Below are 21311 nucleotides of genomic sequence, written 5' to 3'. Positions count from 1 at the left end.
CCTGTTCTTAGCTGAAAGGAGTGGTACCCGGTGTGGTCTTCTGCTGCTGTAGCCCATCTGCCTCAAAGTTCGACGCACTGTGCATTCAGAGATGCTCTTAGGCCTACCTTGGTTGTAACGGGTGGTGATTTGAGTCACTGTTGCCTTTCTATCAGCTCGAACCAGTCTGCCCATTCTCCTCTGACCTCTGGCATCAACAAGGCATTTCCGCCCACAGAACTGCCGCTCACTGGATTTTTTTTCTTTTTCGGACCATTCTCTGTAAACCCTAGAGATGGTTGTGCGTGAAAATCCCAGTAGATCAGCAGTTTCTGAAATACTCAGACCAGCCCTTCTGGCACCAACAACCATGCCACGTTCAAAGGCACTCAAATCACCTTTCTTCCCCATACTGATGCTCGGTTTGAACTGCAGGAGATTGTCTTGACCATGTCTACATGCCTAAATGCACTGAGTTGCCGCCATGTGATTGGCTGATTAGAAATTAAGTGTTAACAAGAAGTTGGACAGGTGTACCTAATAAAGTGGCCAGTGAGTGTAGTTAGCAAGGCCAAAAATGCTCCTTGAAGACATCCAGGCCTCTCTTGAACCCCTCGACTGAGTTCGCCATCATTACCTCCTCAGGCAAGGAATTCTACAGTTGAAGTGTGTTGCATCCCAGAAGGCTGGAGCCATACTGGGAAGGACTGTTTGTATAGACTTTTTCTTTTCATTTGTGCCAGAAAGGCTGTTTTGTGTTATTACTTTGCTTTTTGGTGAGTCTACCTGCCGCAATATCCATACTGAGTACATCTGTAGGAGGCTTAGGTCCAAGAGAGAAGTATAACATTAGTATAGGGTACTAACTGAATGAGATTGCCTGGTCATGGCAGATGAGCTTACACATTGTGATCCAAATCTTCACTAAAAAAACCTCACATTTAAATTTGTAGTTTATACAAGACTTTTGCATATAGACTACTTGGGAATTCTGAATTAATAATGAGAGTCCCTTTTTAAGATCCTCACCTCTTAGCCAGACAGCTAAGTGTGTAGTAAAAAAGGAATGGTGGAGGAACACAATTTATTAAGTACACACAGTGATGGTTTGCTACTTTCTAGATGAGGGTCCTTCTCACTTTTTGTGCCTATTATGATAAATGAATGTAAATTTTTAATTTCCCTATTTAGACGACCGCCCACCCGATGGCATTTTATCTAAAACATACAATGATTTTAAGAACAAGCTAACCAACACTTATGTCACCTACATCCTCGAAGAAGAATCGATCATGAGTTTTGCTCAGTCAAAAAAGATAGGAGTTCATGTGGGTGATGGAACAAAGACGCATTCTTATTTTAATGGACCACTGGATCCCCAGTTACAGTACAGGTACTATCACTATATATGTAGCATTAAAAACTTCAGAGAACAAGATGTTGATATTTTTATTCCAATTCTTTCCATGCTGGGTGATCATAAAGTACTGATAGATTGTATTTATAAAGATAAAATCAATAATAATACATGGTGAAATAAGTAAAATATATTGGTTATTTTATAGGGGTGCACAGGTTTAATCTGTACCCAGGTCCTGCTGCCTGGGGGGCCTAGAAGACATTATCATAGACAAAAATGGTATCAGGATGCAGCAAACCCATATAATAAAGTTAATGGCCACACCGATGCACAATAATCATGAGACAACCACTCACAACCTACCAATTCATAAAGGGGGTGATTGCTTATTATTAAAATTGCAACTTCTAGCTATGAATGTGACAGTAAATGTTGTTTCTTGGTCACTCCTTTAGTAATCATCACTGTCTACAATAAACATCTTCTGATTTTCAGGTTCAGCATCGCTGGCTTTAATATTATCCAGTATGACCTAACCACAGACACCATCATTGAAGATCAATCTATGGTATCTTTCACAGACTACATGGGTCCTTACTCTTTATCAACTGAGACAAGTCTAACTTCCTTTAATACCATCTCAAAAATTGGCTCAGTGGAATCTACTTACACAGGTATATGACCCATAAATATGTATATATATAATTTATTCATTTTCTGAGATATTGGAGGAAGCATTTTTTTTTGCTTTACTGCATAAACTTTGAAATCAGCGTCAGCTTGGATGAACGCCATTTTATTTGCATCTCATCTCTATACAATGGCTGTAGGAAAGAAGTATGGTATGCTCAGAAACTCTAGAGATCTTGTGGCTCTCAAGGTCGGGGCTACAGTCAACTGTGTTTTGTGGATAGATGTTCAACATGTTTTTACTCTTAAGTTAAGTCCTTCTAAAGCTAAAATTAGCATAAACTCAGTCTTTACGGAGATTAAAGTATAGAAAATAATATAAACATATGATACTATGTTAATTTACAGGTTCACAACCCAATGAACATGGTGTAATATCTGTTGAGTTCTCACCTTTTCATGCTTCATATGGAGACATAGTGGCGTATGCTGCCGTAGTAACAACAGAGATGAACGGTAAGAGCTGTAGGATGTCCCTGGTTGGGGACTATATTCTTATGGCAATGTAAAAGCATTCACAAAACAGCCTGTGAAAAGTGATAACTTCACTTAATGAGAGGCATAGTCTTTAAACTTTACCATATTTACAGTTTTTGGAACACAGTTCTTGCAAAACAAAAAAAATATACAATGTTCAGGTCACATTTCAGCCTCCATAATTTATCTCACACTCTGCAATGGAACTCTTCCTCCCTTAGTTCACCTCCGGACAGCTTTTTCTTACAGCTTTTTCTCTCGCACATCCTTGGCCTACAGGGACAGCTTATTTCATAGAGCAGTCTCTTCCTCCACTCCATATAGGTGGACAATGCTGATCCTGCCCATCACAGTCAGAGAAGCGCTCAGAGGTGATTGTTATGTTATACAAGTATACCGTTTGTGTAGAGTCCTAGTCATGGCAGATGGGCTCACACATTGTGCTGAAAAGTTTCACTAAGAACATCACATTTAAATGTCTAGTTTAAAACACTCTATACATATACATTATTTATGAATTCTGAATTCATAATGGGGGACCCTTGTTTAGGATCCTCATCTCTTAAGTGAAAAATGGTTATAATGAGCACCTCTTTATAACCATTCATATCTTTTATAAAATTGCTGCCGTGTAATAGAAAAGGTACCAGGTAGTAGGTGAGCCCAATCCTAGGCTAGGTAGTAGGCTTGCACCATCATGGTTTTCTATCTCTAATGTTATGATGGCTCTTGTCCCTTTTGTTTCCAGTCATGTAAAAAAAATGTAAACTATTTTTTTTTATTTTAGCTGACCAACCACCTCAGGGGATATTATCGAAAACCTATGACGATTTTAAGAACAAGCTGACCGACACCTATGTCACCTCCATCCTTGGGGAAGAATTGATTGCAAGTTTGACGCAGTCAAAAAAGATAGGGGTTCATGTGGGTGATGGAACAAAGACTCATTCTTATTTTAATGGACCACTGGACCCCGAGTTACAGTACAGGTACCCGCACTAAGTTTTTAACTTTAAAAGACACATTTTGGTTCCGATTCCTCGGATGCTTGTGCGATTGCAGTAAGGTAGATTGTGTATATATATATATGTATATATATATATATATATATATATATATATATATATATATATATATATATATATATATAAATATATATATATACACATATACACACCACGTTCCAAATTATTATGCAAATATTTTTCTCAGATTTTCCTAAATGGTCGCTGCGAAATGACAGTCAGTCTAATAAAATTCATCACCCGTTAGAGTATACATCGAATTTTATTGAAGAAACCTCCCAATGATAACAGTATAATCTCCAAAATGAATAAAAACTCAAAATGCACTGTTCCAAATTATTAGGCGCAGTAGAATTTCTAAACATTTGATAGAACTGAAAATGCTCATTTGTGGAATTTTCAGCATTAGGAGGTCACATTCACTGAACAAAAAAGCTATTTAACTCCAAAACATCCTAACAGGCCAAGTTACATAGGAACCCTTCTTTGATGTCACCTTCACAATTCTTGCATCCATTGAACTTGTGAGTTTTTGGAGAGTTTCTGCTTGTATTTCTTTGCATGAAGTCAGAATCGCCTCCCAGAGCTGCTGTTTTGATGTGAACTGCCTCCCACCCTCATAGATCTTTTGCTTGATGATACTCCAAAGGTTCTCTATAGGGTTGTAGTCAGGGGATGATGGTGGCCACACCATGAGTTTATCTCCTTTTATGCCCATAGCAGCCAATGACTCAGAGGTATTATTTGCAGCATGAGATGGTGCATTGTTATGCATGAAGATGATTTTGCTCCTGAAGGCACGTTTCTGCTTTTTAGACCATGGAAGAAAGTTGTCAGTCAGAAACTCTATATACTTTGCAGAGGTAATTTTCACACCTTCAGGAACCTTAAAGGGCCCTACCAGCTGTTTCCCCATGATTCCGGCCCAAAACATGACTCCTTCACCTCCTTGCTGACGTCGCAGCCTTGTTGGGACATGGTGGCCATCAACCAACCATCCACTACTCCATCCATCTGGATCATCCAGGGTTGCTCGACACTCATCAGTAAACAAGACTGCTTGTGAACACGTTTCTGCTTGTGAACACTGTTTAGGGATGGCCTAATAGTAGGTTTATGCACCACAGCAAGCCTTTGAAGGATCCTACACCTTGAGGTCCATGGGACTCCAGAGGCACCAGCAGCTTCAAATAACTGTTTGCTGCTTTGTAATGGTATTTTGGCAGCTGCTACATTAATCCAATGAATTTGTCTGGCAGAAACCTTCCTCATTATACCTTTATTTGCATGACCTCTGACTGTGCTCTCTTTCAGTCACAAGTCTCTTCACAGCATAAAGAGATTTGTGACTGAAAGAGAGCACAGTCAGAGGTCATGCAAATAAAGGTATAATGAGGAAGGTTTCTGCCAGAGAGAGTACAAAGGAGGGCAACAAAGTTAATAAAGGGGATGGGAGAACTACAATACCCAGATAGATTAGCGAAATTAGGATTATTTAGTCTAGAAAAAAGACAACTGAGGGGCGATCTAATAACCATGTATAAGTATATAAGGGGACAATACAAATATCTCGCTGAGGATCTGTTTATACCAAGGAAGGTGACGGGCACAAGGGGGCATTCTTTGCGTCTGGAGGAGAGAAGGTTTTTCCACCAACATAGAAGAGGATTCTTTACTGTTAGGGCAGTGAGAATCTGGAATTGCTTGCCTGAGGAGGTGGTGATGGTGAACTCAGTCGAGGGGTTCAAGAGAGTCCTGGATGTCTTCCTGGAGCAGAACAATATTGTATCATACAATTATTAGGTTCTGTAGAAGGACGTAGATCTGGGGATTTATTATGTTGGAATATAGGCTGAACTGGATGGACAAATGTCTTTTTTCGGCCTTACTAACTATGTTACTATGTTACTATGTTACTATGATCACTCTTAAGTTTTCGTGAAATAGCTAATGTTTTCATACTTTGTTCAAGGCATTGCACTATTTCATGCATTTCAGCAGCAGAGAGATCCTTTTTATTTCCCATATTGCTCGAAACCTGTGGCCTGCTTAATAACGTGGAACATCATTTTTAAGAAGTTTTCCTTTAATTAGAATCACCTGGAAAACTAATTATCACATGTGTTTCAGATTGATTTCAGGGATCCATTGAGCCCTGAGACACAATACCATCCATGAGTTTTTTGAAAAACAAAACAATTAAATCTTTATGACACTTAAATCCAATTTGCACAATAATTTGGAACTCGGTGTATATAATTATATAATATTTTGAATGATAATATAAGTAGACCCACTTTAGAGAGGTGCAGAGGTTACAGTTGCATCCAGTCCCTGCTGCCTGGGGGCTTCTAGAAGACAGAACATATGGCGCGTGATGCTAGAGAACCCAAACAAGGTTATGCATTGAGGTGAAGGACTTCACGCTACAAATGTGAATGAAATAACATTTTACTTTGGCACCACTTTAGCGGACAACACTAACTACAATAATCTTTTTCTGATTTTCAGGGTCAGCATCGCTGGCTTTAATATTATCCAGTATGACCTAACCACAGACACCATCATTGAAGATCAATCTCTGGTATCGTTCACAGACTACATGGGTCCTTACTCTTTAATAACTAAAACAGATATAACATCTGTTAATACAATCTCAGAAATTAGCTCTGTGGAATCTACTTATACAGGTATAGGAGACATAAATATATCTGTAATTTATTCATTTTCTGAGATACTGGATGCATTGATTTTTGCTTTACTGCAGTAGATATATTTATAAAGCAGACACGTTCCATTTTTCAAGATTATTCATTAAATGGGTTTTCTGGTTCTATATGAATAAGGCGTAATCTCTGTACTTGGAGCAATAGGTCATGCGATGTGAGCATGGACAACACATCACATGTCCCTAATGTTTAAAGGTTATATACTCATTAGATTAAAGGAGTTGGCCACTTTATCTATACTTTATCACGTGTTGGGGACATGATTTTGCGTATATAGTAATATCGTAGTATATATAGTAATTATATAGTATTATGACAAGTTTGTCTCCGCCAAACGAAGCCATCAGCCTAGTTCTAAGAAGAACACCTCAAATTGGAAAGTTGCTTTTCATTTGGAAGAGGCTGATTGACTTTTGGTTACAAGTATAGATGAGTGAATTTTTTTTTGTTCCCTCTTATTCGGCAAGCTATAGTGCTTGCCGAATAAGCTGCAGTGGGAAACCCGGCTTCCTGGATCGCACCGGCCGATCAGCTGATCAGCGCCGCAGCTGCATGTGTCGCGGCTGTGTCACAGTCATAACACTTGCATGGAGAGCCTGTTTGTTGGGCTCTCCATGCATGTGCTGTGATAGTGACACAGCCACGACACATGCAGCTGCAACCATCCACCTGTCTACGGGCTGATGGAAACTACCGAGCATTGTACTTGGATGTCTGCATGAGCCCCATAGACTTTAAATGCAGTGGTAGCTTGGATGACCAGAACACTATTTGCTTTCCATCTGTATACAACAACTGCAGGGAGGAAGTATGGGACACTCAGAAACAGTACTATCCACTATATGTAAAAGCAAAAAAAAAATTATGCTGCATTAATTTACAGATTCTCAGTCCAATGAACTTGTTTTATGCATATCTTTCCATAGGTCTATCCAATAACGACATTCAGAATAACCCATCTGTACTCCGCAGTTCAATGTCTGTTGAGTTCTCACCTTTTCATGCTTCATATGGAGACATAGTGGCGTATGCTGTCATAGTAACAACAGAGATGAATGGTAAGGGATAACTCTCTATGGTGTATGTGAGGGGAGCGCCGGGTGGTGTATAGCTGCTGTTTATACAGTACTGTAGTATAGCACTGGTTGGCGACTGTCTACTTGCGGCAGGGTGAAATTATTCACAAGACAGCCTTTGGACTTTACTTAATAAGAGGCCTAACGGTGCTTAACATTTTTACTGTTATTAGAATATACTATACAGGGTGGGCCATTTATATGGATACACCTGGGTGGGCCATTTATTAAGATACATCCAAAATGGCCGATTGCAAAATGGCCTCCATGGTCACCACTCATCTTGAAAAGTTTTCCCCCTCCCATATACTAGTGTGCCACAAACAGGAAGTTGATATCACCAGCCACTCCCATTTTATTTAGGTGTATCCATATACATGGCCCACCCAGGTTTTTCCCCATATATGGCCCACCCTGTATATTAACACATGTCAGGCTTCATTTCATCCTCCAGAATTTCGCTCACATTACATTCAGGACTCTTCCCTTCCTCAGTTCACTTCCGGAGCTCTCACCATTATCCATGCACTCTGTGACACATGGCTTTTTCTTTCAGCTGTCTCACTCTCACATTGTTGGCCTACACGAGCAGCTCCCATCATAGGCTGGTCTCTTCCTACACTCCTTATGTGCAGTCATAGCTTGCTTCACTCATCACATTCATAGAGAAGATCTTCACTCCTTAACCTGGATAATCATATGATATTCATATGAATACAAAATAGTACTATTCGATCAAATTCTTGTCTGCTAAAAACAAGCCCACATACAGATTTGTAGGTGGAAAAACAAAAAACTTTATGGCTCCTGGAATATGGCAACAAAAAAAAAGATTAAAGTTGTGCAGAACTAGCAAACATAAAATCTGGAGGGGGGCGTGAAAAAGTGGGGACAAAACATGCGTCGGGGTGGAAGGACGCAGCTCGGACACCGCACACACTGAAGGTAATATTCTAGGACTCTTAGCCCTTTTTCTTATGTTGAGTAGCAGCACGTTATGCAGGCACATTGACTCATTTGGGCATGTAATGGTGGCATGTTCCTTTAGCAAATAGCAGTGTCTCAGGACATTGAGGCTGTTGCCTTGATACATCTGCATGCATTCAAATATATGCCATTGACCATTATAAACCTACTCAAGTACCAGCAATTTAAGCATTCATTTTCTTTTGAGGCATGTTATACTGGCCATGATAAGTAATCTACCTCTAGGAGTAGGATATTCTTTGGTTTGTTAATGTGTACTTATCATTACAAGGTGTGTTTAATGGTGTCCTTAGCCAGCAGCGTCCCTCACATTAGAGGCATTTGTTTTATTTCACTCATTTTCTGTATGTTTAATTTAGTGTTTAGATTTAATAAAATTGTTATTTTTTGATTAGTTTTATTCTCTTGTGCATTTTGGCCACTTCTCTCTCAGAGTAGAGTGTTTTAGTGACACAGATGGGATTTACCGTATTACCTCTTAGCCCTCTGTTGACTGAAAATTAAAAAGTTGGGGCTTTTAGATAAGAGTAACACAAAATGCATTTTAGTAGAAAAAAGTGGGTTTTTTTTGTTCATTCTTATGGCCTGCATAATAAAGCTAACATGTCACATGGTGAACGCTATAAAACCAAAACCCCAAGAAACAGTGATGGAATTGCTCTTTTTTTTTTTTCAATCAACACTTCCCCAAAAACTTTACTATACCCTGTCTGCTGCAGAGATTAAGGGTTGGTCTTATCACGATCTCTCAATTAAGTTTGGTTAAAAAACGTTAATTGTTAATGGATTGACAAAGTACAATTATGAAAGGTATATAGTACATTTTCTGAGAAATGTTTTATAAACATTAGGGCCACCGGTATTGGAGCTTTTAAAGCAAGCAAATACAGCACAACATTTACAGAGCTGTGCTTTACAGTGGCAGAATCTATGCGAATCATATTGGTCAGTGAAATGGCATATCTAACTGGTAAAACTGCAATTTTTCAATTGCACAAGATATTGCAGAATAATTTCTGGAAAACAGTGATGGGTCAGAATAACTGCTACGCTCCTAGCCCTGAGCCAAATAGCAGTTTACGTTCACTTATAGAGTATCGGCATATATGAGAGAAATTGTGAAACGTGTTTGGTTCTTTTTTCTTAAAATGAAAAAAAAAACTTGCCTGAAAACAAAACATTATTGAGAAAAATGTAATTTTTCATTTTAAAATTGCTTAAAATTCTTTGAATAGTCCTTGTGGTCAAAATACAAACTGTTCTCTTAGGAGAATTCTCTCATTTGTATAGCTTTGAAAATAGGTCACTATTTGGCAGGTTGTGCTGTTCTGGTATTTTAGGGGCTCGTCAATACAGACATAGCCTACGGAGGGAATCAGCTCTTTGGCCATATTTTATTATTATTATTATTATTATTATTATTATTAAATATTTATATAGCACCATTAATTCCATGGTGCTGTACTATTCACATTGGCACAAGGTTCTTGTAACAAACAGGGAACACTTTATTAAATGTCCAGAAAACAGTCAATCATCCCAAACAAAAATGAATTCACACTGATTTCTTTTTGAGCCTTGCCAGGTGCCCACACAGCAGTTTATAACCACACTAGATGATGGCCCGAGTCTAACGCATCGGGTATTCTAGAATATGTATGTATATAGCAGCCACATAGTATATAGCACAGGCCACGTAGTATATAGGAGCCATGAAGTATATAGCAGACAAATAGTATGTGGCCTTTGCTATATACTGTAGTATGCGGCTGCTATATACATACATACATATTGTAGAATACCCGATGCGTTAATACAGGCCATGCAATATATAACACAGCCCACGTACTATATAACACAGGCCACGCAGTATATAGCAGCCACGTAGTATATAACACAGGCGACGTAGTATATAACACAGGCCACGCAATATATAGCACAGCCCACGCAGTACAAAACACAGGCCACATAGTATGTAAGACTGGCCACGTAGTATATAGCAGCCATGTAGTATATAACGCAGCCCACGCAGTATTTAGCAGTGTGGGCACCATATTCCTGTTAAAAAAAAGAATTAAAATAATAAATAGTTACATACTCACCCTCTGGGATCCAACGGTGCTCTGGCGATGTGCGCGCGGCTGCCGCCATCTTCCGTTCCCAGGATGCATTGCGAAATTACCCAGAAGACTTAGCGGTCTCGCGAGACCGCTAAGTCTTCTGGGTAATTTCGCAATGCATCACTGGGACCGGAAGCTGGCGGAAGGCGCGAGCGCATCGTCGCACTACGGAGGGTGAGTATAGCAGGTTTTTTTTTTAATTATTATTTTTAACATTAGTTTTTTTACTATTGATGCCGCATAGGCAGCATCAATAGTAAAAAGTTGGGGACACACAGGGTTAATAGCAGCGGTAACGTTACCCGTGGCATAGCGCGGTACGTTACCGCTGGGATTAACCCTGTGTGAGCAGTGAGGGGAGTATGGAGCGGGCGCCGGGCACTGACTGCGGGGAGTATGGAGCGGGCGCCGGGCACTGACTGCGGGGAGTATGGAGCGGGCGCCGGGCTCTGACTGCAGGGAGTATGGAGCGGGTGCCGGGCACTGACTGCGGGCAGTATGGAGCGGGCGCCGGGCACTGACTGCGGGGAGTATGGAGCGGGCGCCGGACACTGACTGCGGGGAGTATGGAGCGGGCGCCAGGCACTGACTGCGGGGAGTATGGAACGGGCACCGGGCACTGACTGCGGGGAGTATTGAGCGGGCGCCGGGCACTGACTGCGGGGAATATGGAGCGGGCGCCGGGCACTGACCGCGGGGAGTATGGAGCGGGCGCCGGGCACTGACTGAAGGGGAGTAGGGAGGGACTAATCGGACTGTGGCCGTCGCTGATTGGTCACAGCAGCCATGACAGGCAGCTGTCGTGACCAATCAGCGACTTGGATTCCATGACAGACAGAGGCCGTGACCAATGAATACCCGGGACAGACAGACGGAAGTACCCCTTAGACATATAGTAGGATATGGGGAATTACGTACTTTGGAAAATTACGTAACAATTCTAGTAGTGGTGCTTTTCCTCCTAACACATGTGAAAAAGAAAATGTTGGCACTAAATAATCTTCATAAATTAGAAATAATATTCGTTTTCACACCTCATTCGATATTAATTCTAAGACAAACCTGTTGGAAAATAGTCAGCACATGTAAATTCCTTGAAGAGTGCTGTTTTAATTGTTTAAATTAATCTCGACTTTGCTTTTCTTACTCTGAAACACTTAAAGAGTTAACAAATTTCCTAAAATACTTGCTGGTTCAATTGTTAAAATTATGAAGTTTATGGTAAAACCTTTTCAGAACTGAGGGAAAAAAAATGAAAAAGCTCTTCAGTTCCAGAGAAATACAGTTTTGTAAAATGACAGCTGCCATCTCCTATCTCAGTAATGGGAAAATTTGTCTTCACTGAGTACAGATTTTATCTTAGAACTGAGAATCTGGTCAAACACTTGGCAAATGAGATTTAATGTTGATAGATGTAAAATAATGCACCTAGGATGGAGTAATCCTATAGCTGCATATACATTAAATGGGAGTATACATGGGATACAGAACAGGAGAAGGACGGGGGATTCTGGTTTTAAGTAAGCTGAGCAGCAGTACTCAATATCAGGCAGCAGCTCTAAAAGCAAACATGATTTTAGGATGTATAAAAAGAGAGATAAAATCCCGCGATCCCAATGTATTGTTACCCCTTTATAAATCGCTTGCGAGGCCACATCTAGACCATGGTATCCAGTTTTGGGACCCACATTTAAAAAAGGACATTCAGAAATTAGAGTCAGTTCAAAGGCGGGCAACTAGATTATTACAAGGGATGGAAGGCCTCTCATATGATGAGAGGTTAAAAAAGTTGGGTTTGCTTAGCTTAGAAAAAAGACGCCTCATAGGGGATCTTGTTTATATGTATAAATGTATGCGTGGTCAGTACAAAGGAGAGCACAGGACTTATTTCTTCCAAAGACTATGCTAAGGACCAGGGGGCAGGCATTACGGGTGGAAGAACGGCAATTCCGACAGCTAAATAGGAAAGGGTTCTTTACAGTTAGAGCAGACAGACTGTGGAATGCCAACCACAAGAGGCAGTAATGGCCGACACTATAACAGCTTTTATACAAGGACTGGATGATTTCCTCAATACACATAACATTGTGGGTTATAGTTAATTTAGTAACAAAAAAAAACAATTGGTCGAGAAAGGCTGAACTTGATGGACCGAGGGCTTTTTTCCATCTCTGTAACTATATAATACCAGGTGATAGGGGAGCATAATTTATATGGCATGCACAATCATGGATTGCTACCTTCTATGTTATGAAGGCACTTGTCCATTTTGCTTCCAGTTATGTAAAAAAAATTACCGTCTTCATTTTCTATTTTAGCCGATCTCCCACCTTCAGGGATTTTATTGAAGACGTATGATGATTTTAAGAACAAGCTGACGGACACATATGTCACCTACATCCTTGAGGAAGAACAGATAGCAGGTTTTGCGCAGTCAAAAAAGATAGGTGTTCATGTGGGTGATGGAACAAAGACTCATTCTTATTTTAATGGACCACTGGATCCTCAGTTACAGTACAGGTATCCTGACTATATTTATATTAGTATTATTTATTATTATGGCGCTTTACATAGATCATATGATGAGATTTAGATATTTTTGCTCCAATTCTTCTGATGTTTGGTTTTTGTGAAGCACTGATAGATTGTATATATATATACATATTGTAGAGTGGCTAAAGGTTGGATAGTCGACGGGAGGTATGTATCACAGAGAAGGCTTGTCGCTGTGATGTAACCCGGAGTGTTTTCTGTAAGGCACATAAAGCAATAAGGAGTTGCTTGGTATATTTGGGTCCGGGTTACGGGTAGCTATGAGAGATGGGAGGGTCTGGCTACCCATATACCTCACCCCTGGGTAAGGGGCATAACCATGCCTGTCTATGGTTGTTTCAGGACCTGTGGTGATGTCAGAACCACATGTCTAATCATGTGACAGGTACCTGGGTGTGGTTTCAGGCTACATAATAGAGGTGTGTTTGGCACATGGTGGTGAGTGTTTGGAAGTCTGTCAGGGTGGACACACTTCCATGTGTCCTGGCTGGACACTGCAGGGTGGCCTGTGTGTTGGACGGTTCCAAGTGGGGACAGACGTCCTGGAAGCACACAGAGACCATACTTAGGCTGGAGAGTCTACGTGCTGGACATGGCACAGCCTGTATGCTTACGGGTCTGAGAGAGAGCGGTGCTCTACTATGGACACTGAGGACTTTTCCATCTGATGTAAGACTGTTTACCCTTGTGTTGCTGACTTAAATGGTTTATGGAGTGAATAAACCTACATGAACATTGAAGAGAATGTGCCTCCTGTTTCTTCCTACGCATCTGAGCAAGTGAATCCCTACAATTGGTGTTTGGAATGCGGGCAAAGATCCAAGGAGCACGTCTTGCAGCGCTGGCTGGTCTGAGCCAGAAGATTGGACGGTCTTGAAAAACCGTGAGTAAAAACTGACCAGGGTCAGTGAGAACTGCAGTTTGTGGATACCTCTGAGGAGAAGAGGGATCCGGGAACCTGTGTGGCCGCCACCAACAGGTAACGGTCTGGAAACCGTGTGATACTGACCGGAGTCAGTGAAAGACTGTTTTTTTTTCTATAAAGCACGTGTGCAGGTGTTTGCTGTGGATCGGCGTGTCCATGAATTATTGTTTTTTTTCCCCTGGTCAACTTGCTGTGGCTCGGCGGGGCCACAAAGACTGAAGGCGTCTGGCGGTAACTCGGTGGGGTCCACGAAGGTGACAAGCGGCTTGCTGTGGATCGGCGGGTCCACGAAGGTGACAAGCTGCTTGCTGTGGATCGGCGGGTCCACGAAGTCTGCGGCTGAGCTGTGCAGTGGCGGTGCAGAGCCTTGTGAAGTGTAGCTGCAGTTGCAGCAAAGAGAAAAAAAAAAAAAGACATTGCTGGTTTAGAGTGTGCAGACTCTTAAAGGGCCAGAGTCACATCGGTGTGCTGTGCGAACTGGGGCCTGAGAGTACTGTGGGAAGTCCACAGGGTGTACCCCAGAGTGGGGTGGTGTCCCTAAAAGTGGGGTGGAGTCCCAAAACGGAGCGGTGACCCCAAATAATTATGGTTGGCCAAAAAGGGGCTGCGTCTCAAAAGGGGGTAGTTGCCCAAAAAGGGGTGGAGTCCCTAAAAGGGGTGGTGGCCCTAAAGGAGAAAATGGTCCACAAGGGGGCAGTAGCCCACAAGGGGGTGGTGACCCAAAAAGGGGTGGAGCTTTCAAAAGGGGAAAAACAATGTTTGTGTTTTGTGTATTCCGAGTGCGGCATAGACTTCCCATTTGATGACAGCCCACAGGTGTGTACTGTTATGTTACACCGTGAAGGAATGTCTGGACTGCTGGACTCAAAGAGTCAGGTGACTCTGACGGGAACTCCTCTCGTTCTCTGTCTAACCGAGAAAAAGGTCAATGTTCGCTGCATGCATGGGGTCACGGTTGACTATACTGTGGACAGAGTGATCATTGATATGTCCAGAAATGTAAAGTGCCAAGATGGCGGTATAACACCAGACTTGTTCTACCCATTTGAGAGGGACCGGGACTTTGTGATCTTTGAAGACATATGGGAAGTTGACGCAGTATGGGGTTGTTCAGAGGAGAGACAGAATGGTCATATTGAAGCCCCACTACAGCAGCAGGTTATGGGGATTCCTGTTAATGGGATGTGTAAAGAGAAAGTAGCGCCACCTAATGTCAATAGTCCAGAGTTACGGGTGACTGGAAGAAAGTGTGGGTCTGACACCTGTTTAAGTGGGGACTTGCTGTTCCAGGATGACAGGGTGAGAGGGGGTGACTCCTATCCCAACTGTGACTCGAGCGCAAAGGGAAAAGAGTGCAGTAAGGGGGAGCCCAGTAAAAATCGCAGAACTTCATCTCATCGCGGGGGACGCAGAAAGGCGGGACAGGTTACACCCTCTGAGAAGAGAGATGATGCGGAAGAGACAGGGTCAGGTGCAGATAACCTTATTGTCCTTGATGAGGAGGTCACTTTATCTCTGACAAACCCTAGCACTGAGGTAGTTAGTGACGGGCTGGGGTTAGAACAGACCTGTAGTAGACCCACATCTGCAATGCCCGGAAAGGGTGAACTGGCTCAGTGTGATGAAGTACCTGATGCTGAAGAGATGGAGATCTCTAAAGATACCAAAAGTCCAGAGGTACCGAAGAGTAAACAGACAGAGAGCCCAGGAGAGGCCATAGAGGTGGTTGCGGAAACAGGTGGAACTCTGAAGAGGCAGAGTGTGGGTGGGCAAGAGCCCCCGTTTGAAAGTTTAATTAAAGAACTGGTGGTGCGACATGTGCTGGCCAAAAGAGAGGACCATAACATAGAGCTGCTTAAAGAAACTGTTGAACAAGAAAGGGTCCTGAGGCAAGCAATTGAGCACAAAGTGGGTGACCTAGAGAAGGATGTCGTTGAACTCAGAGGTCACCTATCAGCGTGTCAGGCCATGAATAAGGGCCATATTGAAAGATATGGATGTGCTCAGAATGGCTCAAGAAAAGCATCAGCAGGAGCTTCTCCAGAGAGAGGAGGAACATCGCTGCCTGGCAGACGAGTTGCCAATGCCCATCTTGGCGAAGGCTCAAGCGGAAGAAAAGACTGAGGAAGAGTTCGTGCTAAAAGCGGAACAAGAGAGTCACCCGGTCGTGACAGACGTCTTGGTGGAAAGGTCAGAGGCAAAAAGGGAGCCATCTGTCTATGAAGAGAGTGAGACCCCGCTCTTCAAGACCGTGATTGATGTACCCGAAGACATGCGAGAAGCGTGCGCCAGGAAGGGTGTGCATGAGGCATTTAGAAAGGCGGTAGAGGCGTGTAGTGTGCACTGGGCGCCTGAGACTCAGCAATTGGTCATACTGTCGACTAAGGAAGTCACAGTGAAGCGGGTGGCTGTCCTGAGGGATATGCACCTACACTGCCTCCGTACAAAACAGAGGATCATTTTGAAGAATGATGAAGCCGTTCGACGTTTGGAGCGTGAGGAACAAGTAAGTCTGCGAAGTACAAAAATCCAGCTCATAGGGCAGTGGTAACTGGGTTGACCATATATCTACTCCTAACGCCAACACTAGAAGTAGCCGGGGAACATGCCTACGTTGGTCGCTAGATGTCTCGCGCCAGCCGGAGGACTAACTACCCCTAGAAGAGGAAAACAAAGACCTCTCTTGCCTCCAGAGAATAGACCCCAAAAGTTGGATACAAGCCCCCCACAAATAATAACGGTGAGGTAAGAGGAAATGACAAACACAGAGATGAACTAGGTTTAGCAAAGAGAGGCCCACTTACTAATAGCAGAATGTAGTAAGATAACTTATATGGTCAACAAAAACCCTATCAAAAATCCACACTGGAAATTCAAGAACCCCCGAACCGTCTAACGGCCGGGGGGAGAACTCCAGCCTCCCTAGAGCTTCCAGCAAGGTTAGGATACAGATTATGTACAAGCTGGACAAAAATGCAAACAAAAACAAATAGCAAAAAGCAAGAAAGCAGACTTAGCTTAATCTAGCAGGAACCAGGATCAGTAGACAAGAGCACAACAGATTAGCTCTGATTACAACGTTGCCAGGCATTGAACTGAAGGTCCAGGGAGCTTATATAGCAACACCCCTGACCTAACGACCCAGGTGAGCATACAAGGGATGGCAGACATTCCCAGAGTCAAATCACTAGTAACCACTAGAGGGAGCCAAAAAGGTAAATTCACAACAGTACCCCCCCCCCTTAGTGAGGGGTCACCGAACCCTCACCAAGACCACCAGGGCGATCAGGATGAGCGGTGTGAAAGGCACGAACCAAATCGGCCGCATGCACATCAGAGGCGACCACCCAGGAATTATCCTCCTGACCATAGCCCTTCCACTTGACCAGGTACTGAAGCCTCCGCCTGGAGAGACGAGAATCTAAGATCTTCTCCACCACGTACTCCAACTCGCCCTCAACCAACACCGGAGCAGGAGGCTCAGCAGAAGGGACCACAGGCACAACGTACCGCCGCAACAAGGACCTATGAAATACGTTGTGAATGGCGAACGACACCGGAAGATCCAGGCAAAAGGATACAGGATTAAGGATTTCCAATATCTTGTAAGGACCAATGAAGCGAGGCTTAAATTTGGGAGAGGAGACCTTCATAGGAACAAATCGAGAAGACAGCCATACCAAATCCCCAACGCGAAGTCGGGGACCCACACCGCGGCGGGGGTTGGCAAAACGCTGAGCCTTCTCCTGTGACAACTTCAAGTTGTCCACCACATGACTCCAGATCCGCTGCAACCTATCCACCACAGAATCCACCCCAGGACAGTCAGAAGGCTCCACATGTCCCGAGGAAAAACGAGGATGGAAACCAGAGTTGCAGAAAAATGGCGAAACCAAGGTGGCGGAACTAGCCCGATTATTAAGGGCAAATTCAGCCAACGGCAAGAAGGTCACCCAATCATCCTGATCAGAAGAGACAAAACACCTCAAATAAGCCTCCAGAGTCTGATTAGTTCGCTCCATTTGTCCGTTAGTCTGGGGATGAAAAGCGGACGAAAACGACAAATCAATGCCCATCCTACCACAAAAGGATCGCCAGAACCTGGAAACAAACTGGGATCCTCTGTCCGACACAATATTCTCAGGAATGCCGTGCAAACGAACCACGTTCTGGAAGAACACAGGAACCAGATCAGAAGAGGAGGGCAGCTTAGGCAAAGGAACCAAATGGACCATCTTGGAGAAACGATCACATATCACCCAGATGACAGACATGCCCTGAGACACCGGAAGATCAGAAATGAAATCCATAGAGATGTGTGTCCAAGGTCTCTTCGGGACAGGCAAGGGCAAGAGCAACCCGCTGGCACGAGAACAGCAAGGCTTAGCTCGAGCACAAGTTCCACAGGACTGCACAAATGACCGCACATCCCTTGACAAGGAAGGCCACCAAAAGGACCTGGCCACCAGATCTCTGGTGCCAAAAATTCCCGGGTGCCCTGCCAACACTGAGGAATGAACCTCGGAAATGACTCTGCTGGTCCATTTAGCAGGCACAAACAATCTGTCAGATGGACAAGAGTCAGGCCTACCAGCCTGAAATCTCTGCAACACACGCCGCAGATCAGGAGAAATAGCTGACAAGATAACTCCTTCCTTAAGAATACCCACAGGTTCAGCGACTCCAGGAGCATCAGGCACAAAGCTCCTAGACAGAGCATCGGCCTTCACATTCTTAGAACCTGGTAAATACGAGACCACAAAGTCAAAACGGGAGAAAAACAATGACCAGCGGGCCTGTCTAGGATTCAGGCGTTTAGCAGACTCGAGATACATCAGATTTTTGTGATCAGTCAAGACCACCACACGATGCTTAGCACCCTCGAGCCAATGACGCCACTCCTCAAATGCCCACTTCATGGCCAACAACTCCCGATTGCCCACATCATAATTTCGCTCTGCCGGCGAAAACTTCCTGGAGAAAAAGGCACAAGGTCTCATAGTAGAGCAACCAGGGCCTCTCTGCGACAAAACGGCCCCTGCCCCAATCTCCGAAGCATCCACCTCCACCTGAAAGGGAAGTGAGGTGTCAGGTTGGCACAAAACAGGAGCCGAAGTAAACCGGCGTTTCAACTCCTGGAAAGCCTCCACGGCAGCAGGAGCCCAGTTAGCTACATCAGAGCCTTTCTTGGTCATATCCGTCAATGGTTTAACAACGCTAGAAAAATTTGCGATAAAACGACGGTAGAAGTTAGCAAAACCCAAGAACTTCTGAAGACTCTTAACTGACGAGGGTTGAGTCCAATCATGAATAGCTCGGACCTTGACTGGGTCCATCTCCACAGCAGAAGGGGAAAAAATGAACCCCAAAAAGGGAACCCTCTGTACACCAAAGAGACACTTTGAGCCTTTAACAAACAAAGAATTTTCACGCAAAATCTTAAAAACCATCCTGACCTGCTCCACATGCGAGTCCCAATCTTCAGAAAAAAACCAGAATATCATCCAGATAAACAATCAAAAATTTATCCAGATATTTCCGGAAAATGTCATGCATGAAGGACTGAAAAACTGAAGGTGCATTAGAGAGCCCAAATGGCATCACCAAGTACTCAAAATGACCTTCGGGCGTATTGAATGCGGTTTTCCATTCATCGCCTTGCTTAATGCGCACAAGGTTGTACGCACCACGAAGGTCTATCTTGGTGAACCACTTGGCACCTTTAATCCGGGCAAACAAGTCTGACAACAGCGGCAAAGGATACTGAAATTTGACAGTGATCTTGTTTAAAAGCCGATAGTCAATACAAGGCCTCAAAGATCTGTCCTTTTTGGCCACAAAAAAAAATCCCGCACCAAGAGGGGAAGAAGAAGGACGGATATGCCCCTTCTCAAGAGACTCCTTGATATATGAACGCATCGCGGTATGTTCAGGTACCGACAAATTAAACAGTCTCCCCTTAGGAAACTTACTGCCAGGAATCAAATCTATTGCACAGTCACATTCCCTATGAGGAGGCAGTGCACTGGACTTAGACTCGCTGAAGACATCCTGATAATCAGACAAATACGCCGGAACTTCCGAAGGCGTAGAAGAAGCAATAGACAAGGGCAGGGAATCTCCATGAATTCCATGGCAGCCCCAACTTGACACCGACATTGCCTTCCAGTCCAAGACTGGATTATGGGTCTGTAACCATGGCAAACCCAAAACAACCAAATCATGCATCTTATGCAGAACAAGAAAACGTATCACCTCCCGATGTTCGGGAGTCATGCACATGGTAACCTGTGTCCAAAACTGCGGTTTATTTTTTGCCAAAGGCGTAGCATCAATACCCCTAAGAGGGATAGGATTTTCTAATGGCTCCAGAACAAAACCGCAGCGCTTGGCAAATGACAGATCCATCAGACTCAGGGCAGCACCTGAGTCTACAAACGCCATGACAGGATACGATGACAGTGAGCAAATCAAAGTTACAGATAGAATAAATTTAGGTTGCAAATTACCAATGGCGACAGGACTAACAACCCTAGTAAGACGTTTAGAGCATGCTGAGATAACATGTGTAGAATCACCACAGTAGTAACACAAGCCATTCTGGCGTCTATGAATTTTCCGCTCATTTCTAGTCAGGATTCTATCACATTGCATTAAATCAGGTGCCTGTTCAGACAACACCATGAGGGAATTTGCGGTTTTGCGCTCCCGCAACCGCCGGTCGATTTGAATTGCCAGGGCCATGGAATCATTCAGACCTGTGGGAATGGGAAAACCCACCATCACATTCTTAATGGCTTCAGAAAGGCCATTTCTGAAATTTGCAGCCAATGCACACTCGTTCCACTGGGTCAGCACGGACCATTTCCGAAATTTTTGGCAATACACTTCAGCCTCGTCCTGGCCCTGAGACATAGCCAGCAAGGCTTTTTCTGCCTGAATCTCAAGATTGGGTTCCTCATAAAGCAAACCGAGCGCCAGAAAAAACGCATCAATATCAGCCAATGCCGGATCTCCTGGCGCCAGCGAGAAGGCCCAATCCTGAGGGTCGCCCCGTAAAAAAGAAATAACAATTTTCACTTGCTGAGCGGAGTCTCCAGATGAACAGGGTCTCAGGGACAAAAACAATTTACAATTATTCCTGAAATTTCTAAATTTAAATCGGTCTCCGGAAAACAGTTCAGGAATCGGTATCTTAGGTTCTGACATAGGATTTCTGATAACATAATCTTGTATGCCCTGCACACGAGCAGTAAGCTGGTCCACACCTGTAATCAAGGTCTGGACATTCATGTCTGCAGCAAACACAAACCACTCAGAGGTAAAGGGGAAAAGAAAAAAAAATGAGAAAGAGAAAAAAAAAACTCAGAATTTTCTTTCTTATAATCCC

At 43.4% G+C, this 21311-nt stretch overlaps 1 protein-coding gene across 2 annotated transcripts in view; it reads left to right on the top strand.

Moving 5' to 3' along the window:
- The window catches only part of LOC143806508 (uncharacterized), a 203831-nt gene that overhangs the window by 49506 nt on the left and 133014 nt on the right, over positions 1-21311 (top strand). For both annotated transcript variants that reach the window (XM_077287121.1, XM_077287122.1), the window contains 7 exons: positions 1171-1372; positions 1835-2013; positions 2378-2485; positions 3294-3495; positions 6043-6221; positions 7187-7318; positions 12762-12963. In XM_077287121.1, coding sequence (XP_077143236.1) covers positions 1171-1372; positions 1835-2013; positions 2378-2485; positions 3294-3495; positions 6043-6221; positions 7187-7318; positions 12762-12963 — 1204 coding nt within the window. The remainder of the gene's footprint in view (positions 1-1170; positions 1373-1834; positions 2014-2377; positions 2486-3293; positions 3496-6042; positions 6222-7186; positions 7319-12761; positions 12964-21311) is intronic.

Source organism: Ranitomeya variabilis, chromosome 2 (genome assembly GCF_051348905.1).
Source record: "Ranitomeya variabilis isolate aRanVar5 chromosome 2, aRanVar5.hap1, whole genome shotgun sequence".
In the NCBI taxonomy this organism is placed as follows: Eukaryota; Metazoa; Chordata; class Amphibia; order Anura; family Dendrobatidae; genus Ranitomeya; species Ranitomeya variabilis.
Note: the sequence above shows the minus strand (reverse complement) of the source record. Positions and strands in the feature narration are given on the sequence as shown.